This window comes from Lepus europaeus, chromosome 7 (genome assembly GCF_033115175.1).
Source record: "Lepus europaeus isolate LE1 chromosome 7, mLepTim1.pri, whole genome shotgun sequence".
In the NCBI taxonomy this organism is placed as follows: domain Eukaryota; kingdom Metazoa; phylum Chordata; class Mammalia; order Lagomorpha; family Leporidae; genus Lepus; species Lepus europaeus.
The window spans coordinates 14,936,506-14,944,535 of record NC_084833.1 but is presented as its reverse complement, the minus strand read 5'-3'; the positions used below and the strand labels follow the sequence as shown (position 1 = coordinate 14,944,535).

Below are 8,030 nucleotides of genomic sequence, written 5' to 3'. Positions count from 1 at the left end.
TGTTTTGCAAGTGAGCCAGTTGAGGCTTAACAGAATCACATAAGGTCAGAACTGTATAAAGTCCTCTGACTTTATACAGCAAGCTAGAAATTGAACTCGTGTTGGAGCCACTGCTGTGGCATAGTAGGTTAATCTTCTGCCTGCGGTGCTGGCATCCCATTTGGGTGCCAGTTCTAGCTCTGACTGCTCCTCTTCTGATCCAGCTCTCTGCTATGGCTTGGGAAAGCAATAGAAGATGGCCCAAGTGCTGGGCCCTGCACCCCTTTCAGACCTGGAAGAAGCTCCTGGCTCCTGATTTCAGATCGGCCCAGCTCCGGTAGTTGGGGCCATTTAAGGAGTGAACCAGCGGATGCAAGACCTTTCTCTCTCTCTCTCTTTCACTTTCTGTAACTCTACCTCTCAGATAAACGAGTGAAATCTTTTTAAAAAAAGGAAAATAAATTTAATCTGTGACATTCACCTTTACACCCAGAGCTATATCTGGTTTGACAACCCCTCATCATTGCTGTCTTTGATTTAGAAGACCCAGTTCCTAATACCGCTTCTAGTTGAAGATAATTTGCTGTGCAAATGCAAGCTATCTTCTTCACAAACACATTATACTGTGAAATACACTTTGTCTATACATTTCACTGCTCATATCACAAGTTCTGTGACTACCTCTCCATGATTTTTCTTGGACCTGCCTGTGAAGAACGCAGGAGAATCAGAGACTTCTAGTTATGGGAACTAATATGGGGAAAGAAGCAATTACTTTAGGGGTTAAATGCCATCATTGGAATAGAGCAGAATGTGGATTTGGTGGTGAGTTTCTAGAAAATTAGAGAAGTCAATTCACTTATCAAATATTATCCATGCCAACCGTGCTAGATCCTAAACGCTATCATCCAACAGTAATCAATGAAATCAACAAAACATGCTCTTTTGAACAGGCCCTCATCTTAGAGAAAGTGAAGAAAGGTGGAAAGCAAGTCAATTACATGGGGAGGGGGTCTGAGGGCACGTACTGTGGAGCAGAAGAAAGCAGGGAAAGGTGACAGAGAGCTGGGGAGTAGACAGAGGCACAGACAAGGACAGGCCACACTGAGCAAAAGCACTTCTTGGTGAAGCAATTATTGAAGCAGAATGAGCCATGGATGCAAATATTTTGAACATGAAATTCCTTGGAGTGACCAGTGAAGCCAGAGGCTGTGGATATTTACGCATAATTTCATGCAAACGTTTTTTGCCATCAAGTTCACTGAGAACTAAACATGCTTCTTTGTGTAGCTCATTTCTACCTCTGCTTTCCTCTTGCTGTGTTTCCAATCATCTTTGCTAGAGGAGGGTTTGGAAGTCGTGGGTTACTTTTCTCTTATCTTCAAGATGTGATTGACTGCAAACGTTCCTAAAAGGGAGAATTTACATTACAGAAATAAAACCCTTAGGAAGAATTAATCATAGTCAAAAGAGCACAAAAAAAAAAAAAAAAAGCAAAAAGAGGTGCTGTGTGTGAGTTCTTGTTCTGCAGCAGATTGGCTTTTTGATCCCTGGAGTCAGAGAGTCTGACTTTCCTTATTTGAGTTGCCACATGGAAGAAGAGAGAGAAAACAAGACCAACGTTTCCATTGCTTGATTTTTATTATTTTTTCTTGTTTGTTCTTTATTTTATTTTATTTTATTTTTTTGGACAGGCAGAGTTAGACAGTGAGAGACAGAGACAGAAAGGTCTTCCTTCCGTTGGTTCACCCCGCAATGGCCGAGGCCGGCGCGTTGCGGTCGACGTACTGCGCTGATCTGAAGCCAAGAGCCAGGTGCTTTCTCCTGGTCTCTCATGGGGTGCAGGGCCCAAGCACGTGGGCCATCCTCCACTGCACTCCTGGGCCACAGCAGAGAGCTGGACTGGAAGAGGAGCAACCGGGACAGAATCCGGTGCCCGACCAGGACTAGAACCCGGTGTGCCGGTGCCACAAGTGGAGGATTAGCCTATTGAGCCATGGCGCCGGCCAATTATGTATTATTATGATAACTGGTAGAGAAAACTGACTGACCAGTTACTGTTAGCCAGTATACTATCTTGGTTAAAATGATCACATTTCCAGAATTGTTACATTAGCTAATATGACAGCTTCGTTATGATTACAAAATTGAGCAGTTCATCTGAGAAACAACATTAGGTCACTCCAAAATGTACTGCACTGACACTCAGGGTACCAGAAATCCACCTATATAAAGGACTTCATTCAGAAATAAGCAGATTCAAAAATAATCCTTATGTAAAATGCCCTTGGTGTAGGGGGGAATCATGAATTTTATAAACAGATTGCATTGCTTTCAGACGCTAATTGCACATAATTTTGAGCTTACTTTGGGCAAGTTAATACTTGTACTCAATAGACAAGAGGGATTCAAAAAGTTCGTGGAATATGTGCAGTCCATTTTCATTCCATTTTCCTGTGAATTTTATGAAGCCTCATATTTTTCTTGACTATAATGTGAATTACAACATATACTTCCAAGAGTTTTTTGATAATATTTATTAATTTTTTTTTAATTCTCAGGTTGGGATTTTAAAAACACTAAATTCTCAGGATGGAATCACTATGATGGTGTTAAAAATAACTTCCTTAATTTGCACAGTACACACAAAATGAAGTCGGTGTACTTTTTGATTAATTACCTTAAAAAACCCTTTTCAAACTAGGGGTCCTGAGGGGTTTGAGGAATCAAACACACTGGGGAGCCTGAGCAGGTATAAGCCACGCGGATCCGCAGTGTGGTATAGTGGCTGTGACTCTGAGTTGAAGGTAAGTGCACTGGTCCTGTGGGAAGACCATAGAATGTTTCTGCAGGCATCACCAGGGTTGGCTCTATAGGCAAGAGAAACAGGAATTTGGCAGCAGACAACTGGCCAGTGCTGGACACTGAGGTTGACCTTACCTGTGACATCATGTATGATATCACCTGAATCAGTCAGCATTACACTGATTTAATTTTTTTACATTTTTATTTAGTTTTTTTTTTAATTTGGAAGTCAGAAAGAGAGAGATTGAGAGATATCTTTCATTCACTAGTTCACTTCTCAAATGTCTGTATCAGTCAAGGTTGGGCAAGGCTTAAGCCAGGAGCCTGCATCTCAATCCATATCTCCTATGTGAGTGGCAGGGACTCAAATACTTGAGCCGTCATCTGCTGCCTCCTAGGGTTGCAGTGGGAAGAAGTTGGATTGAAAGCAATGCCAGGGCTTAAACCCAGGCACTCTGATGTGTGACATGAGTGTCCCAAGCAAAAATTAACCTCCACATCACAGTGCCCACCCCAGTCCTGCTGGTTTCCATTTAAGTTGTCTTGATCAAAAAGAAAAAGACTCATAGACCTCAGGAGCAACTGCTAACCTCATATTGAATGTGAAAAGAGAGGATTCAGTGATTATCAGTCAAGAAAATGTTACTCATTAATTGTGTCAATAACTAGCAAGTATCAATTTGGTTATCTATAAAATATTACTACTAATATTTAAATATATATAATATATATTTGTGAAGATTAAATACTGCAATATATATAAAGTATATATATTGTGAAGATTAAATACTTCAAGTAGAACATCAAGCACAGTGCTTGACTCAGAACAAAGAGTTCAAACTAGTTAGCTGCTATTTTACAAATAATAAAATCCTGGGTCTTAATGGGAAACAGAGCCTAGAGCTAACTAGAATCAGCAGATATATAATATATTAGTTAAGGAATTAGCAGATATATGTTAGTCAAGGAATTTCCAAATTCCTGTCTTGAATTTTCCAGATCCATGTTTTCAAAGATTTTGCTTCATCATAAAATTGTGATTGGTTTAAATTTAGAACACACATAACTTATTAATAAATCTATAAACCGACATGAGATAACATTTAACTGGTATGTGTTCTATGTCAAATGCAGATAAAAAGGCATTTTCTAGTGAAGAAGAAAGGAAAGAAATTAAATTCATGCTATATATATATATATGTATATATAATATATATGTATATATATAATATATATAATATATATGTGTATATATATAATATAAGATGATGAACAGTACTGGAAAGAATTGTGAAATAAGAGATAAGAAAATTGTCAAGGAAGTATATTGCAAAACTGCAATCAGGGAACACTTTAAGAAGTAATATTAGAATCAGTTAAAATTTGAGACAGTGAGAGAGACAGAAATAAAAATACCTGGAGAAAAGGCATTGTAGCCATGAGGAGTAGCAGCTAGGAAGGCAATAAGCAAGCCCTGTTTATTCCAGAAACAGTAAGGAGGGAAGTATAGCTGTGATGGATCAACGGTAAAGGGCAGAACAGTGGGATTTGTAAGCATAGAGGTAGTGACAGCAGGATCACACAGAGTTTGTGCATCTTTAAAAGGATTTTGAAGTTTACTCTGAAGTCATTCGACTGTTTAGTTTAAAAGAGTAACATTGTTGACTGCAATTTGAACAGGACTACTCTGGGTGAGACGCTGAGAAATTCTAAGGCTAGAAGTAGAGACACGGTCAGGAAGCCTTTGCAGTAATCCAAGTGGGATATAATGGTAGCTTCACTTATGGTGGGAAAACCAGAGCTGGGAAACATTAGCCAGGTTCTAGAAATATTTTGAAGGTAGCCCAGATGATGCTACCAATTAATAAAAGGTAGTGAGAGAGTTAGTCAAGAGGCAAGAATTATATTAAACAACTTTACTCACATTGCAGTAATGCCATTTACTGCATAGGGTGAGGCAGAAAGAGAAGGCAGTTGAGGAAGAATGGTTAGGAATGCAAATTTTCTGGAGTTGCCATAGATATCCTATCAAAAATGTTAAGTTGACGTTTGAATCCTTACATGTAAGGTTCATGCATCATCTATGAATAGAGATGTCAGATTCATACTTATTCGAATGTAAAGAGCATTTGAAGTCATCCGACTAGATGAAATCTCCAGGGGATGACTATATGGGAAAGACAAGAGATTCAAGAATTGATTCTGAGAACATTCCAAAATTCAAAAAGTGAGACAATAATGCTGAGGGAATATAGTAAGAAAAACAGATAAAATTCACACAAATGTTATGATCTGAAACCAACTAAGAGTTTCCAGCAACAGAGAGTAACAAACACAAGTGATGCAGACACTCGTAGATCAAACCAAATTAGCACTCAAACTTCCTTATGAGATTTAACCATATGAAGTCACTGAACTTTAGTTAAGTATTAACAGCAAAAGTCCGAATGCAACAATCTTACATGCTTCTTAATTTGACTCAGAAATAATTCTACTTATTAATATTGTTATTTATTAATGCTAATATCAAACATTGAGAACAAACTGTTTTCCTAGGTACCTAGAAGGATAGGCAACAATCTAAATGTTCATTTATAGTTTTTATTATGTACCTTAAAAAATCCTATTCAATGGAATCTTGGTTTACTTAGTTATAGTTACACAATGAAAATTCCATAATTGAGCACCTAGATTCTTGGTTCTTAGATGTCAAGGATTATCAATGATGTTGGATTATTTACTTAACATGCTGTCCATTTATTCAGCAGAGTGATTCAGGTAAAAGTTCCCCTTTTCTCTCTTCCTACATGAGACACCTTACATCATGGAGAGAACCAATCACACAGTGACTGAGTTCATCCTACTGGGCTTCACAGCAAACCCTGTGATGCAGTTGGTCCTGTTTGTGGTGTTCCTTGTAGTGTATTCTCTAACTGTGTTAGGAAATACCATCCTCATAGTGTTGATCTGTAATGACTCCCGCCTATACACACCCATGTATTTTTTCATTGGGAATTTGTCCTTTTTGGATCTCTGGCTGTCCTCTGTCTACACTCCAAAGATCCTAGTGACCTGCATCTCTGAAGACAAAAGCATCTCCTTCGCGGGCTGTGTGGCCCAGTTCTTTTTCTCTGCAGGGCTGGACTACAGTGAGTGCTACCTGCTGGCTGCCATGGCTTATGACCGCTACATGGCCATCTCCAAGCCACTGCTTTATGCCCAAGCCATGTCCTTCAAACTATGTGCATTTTTGGTAACAGCCTCTTACCTTGGTGGTTTTGTGAACTCTTCTATCATCACCAGAAAAACGTTTTCCTTTGACTTCTGCCATGACAATGTTATTGATGACTTTTTCTGTGACTTGCTTCCCCTCGTGAAGCTGGCCTGTGGCCGAAAGGAAGGCTACCAGGCCCTGATGTACTTTCTCCTGACCTCCAATGTCATTACCCCCATTGCGCTCATCCTGGCCTCCTACCTCATTATCATTGCCACCATCCTGAGGATCCGCTCCACCCAGGGCCGCCTCAAGGCCTTTTCCACTTGCTCTTCCCACCTGGTATCTGTGACCTTATACTATGGCTCCATTCTCTACATCTACTCTCGCCCTAGATCTAGCTATTCTTTGGATAAAGACAAAATAGTTTCTACGTTTTATACCGTGATGTTTCCCATGCTGAACCCCATGATCTACAGCTTGAGAAATAAGGATGTGAAAGAGGCTCTGAATAAACTCTTCAAGTAAAACTGGTGTTTTCCTTCTACGTAGAAGAAAAGACAGTCTTTGATAAGGTTATTTGTATTTCAAGCAGAGCTGTTGCTGTGTTCCATCAGAATCAGGGATTTTTATCATATAGGTTAAAGAGTTTCCACTTTAATATTTGACAGTGCAGAAGATATAAGTAAATTATAGGATCCTAGGATATAAAATTCCAATATAAATTATAAGGATTTGTATTGAATTTCATTATACTATGGGTTAAAAATAAAGAACATGAACCAAAAAAGTAATCTTCTGACTTCGAAAAGGACAAAAAAATAACCTGTTGTTACTAGCTGCAGACTTTGTTGTCTGGTAAAACACAGACTAGTATGTATGTAGTTACTTCCTAGAAATAAGAACAGATAGGTTTAATTAGCTTTTAATATTTTCCTATGATTAATAATTAGATACCATTTATCACTTATATTCCCTTAAGGGACTAGTATGTTTTTGCCCAGTTAATGTTAGGAGAGACATCCAGAAACATCCAAGGGATAATTGAATACCTATGAGACCCAGAATACATGTTCCTTCTTACCTGTATGTACCTTAGATGAGTTCCTCCTTTAAATAATCAATCAAGATCCCACAAATATGATTTCTGTGATTTACTATGTAACTCCATGGTCTGCTCTTTATTTTATAGGAGTGAACTTACAATGATTTCTATCTCCAAATGCTGGTATTCTAGGCATCAAAACAAAATTATTATAAAAAATAGTAATACCTTGAAGTAAGGTAACTTGGAAAATAAACTCTAAGTACACATTTCTGCAAAGAAAATTTTACGAAGGCAATATAATACTTACAGTGATAAAACAAAAAGATACATACGGCACATGGCATTTAATTTTTACTGAATATTCAAACTACAGCTATGATAATGTAACATATAAAGTATAGACAGGTTCTTGTTTGTTTTGGTTTAGGCTTTAAAGAAAGAAAATGCAAGTAACTGATGAACAAATAGACCGAGAAAATGCAGTGGCTCCACACAGAATAGGAAAGACTGATCCACAGTGATGGCCAGGCACGTGACTTGGAACATAAGATTAGGGGTAAAGTCAGTCTTGGCTGTAACACTGAGCAATCCAGTAGAAAAAGGTCTGGCAGTGTAATTCCAAGGTGCTTGAACTGGGAAGCTCTGCCAACTCAATTTCTCATTTCCTAAAAGATAGATTCTATTTCCCACTAATGATGATGAAATTCCTATAAATGTGTTTTTCTAATAAATGCTGATGGATCCAATTACTTTATTACAGTGACAATCAGTTATTTTACACCACTTGAGAGAAACTGGAAAAATCATCATTACGGAAGGAAACACTAGTTACAAAAAGTAAAACTGAAGTGACAAATCTATTCCTAAACTATCCAGGTATCATAGACCCTGTTGTGTAACTACAGAAGGGCATTCAAATTACTGTTGAAGAACCTCTATTCTAAACCTTTTAGGAGAATCAACCAAGTTCCATTCTCCAAATTA

At 38.2% G+C, this 8,030-nt stretch overlaps 1 protein-coding gene across 1 annotated transcript; it reads left to right on the top strand.

Annotated features, from left to right (window-relative positions):
- The first annotated feature begins 5,608 nt into the window (after positions 1–5,608).
- LOC133764240 (olfactory receptor 9G19-like) lies at positions 5,609–6,526 on the top strand. Its single transcript, XM_062197914.1, has one exon. It carries the CDS (start codon positions 5,609–5,611, stop codon positions 6,524–6,526), a length of 918 nt encoding a protein of 305 aa, XP_062053898.1.
- The last annotated feature ends 1,504 nt before the right edge of the window (positions 6,527–8,030 follow it).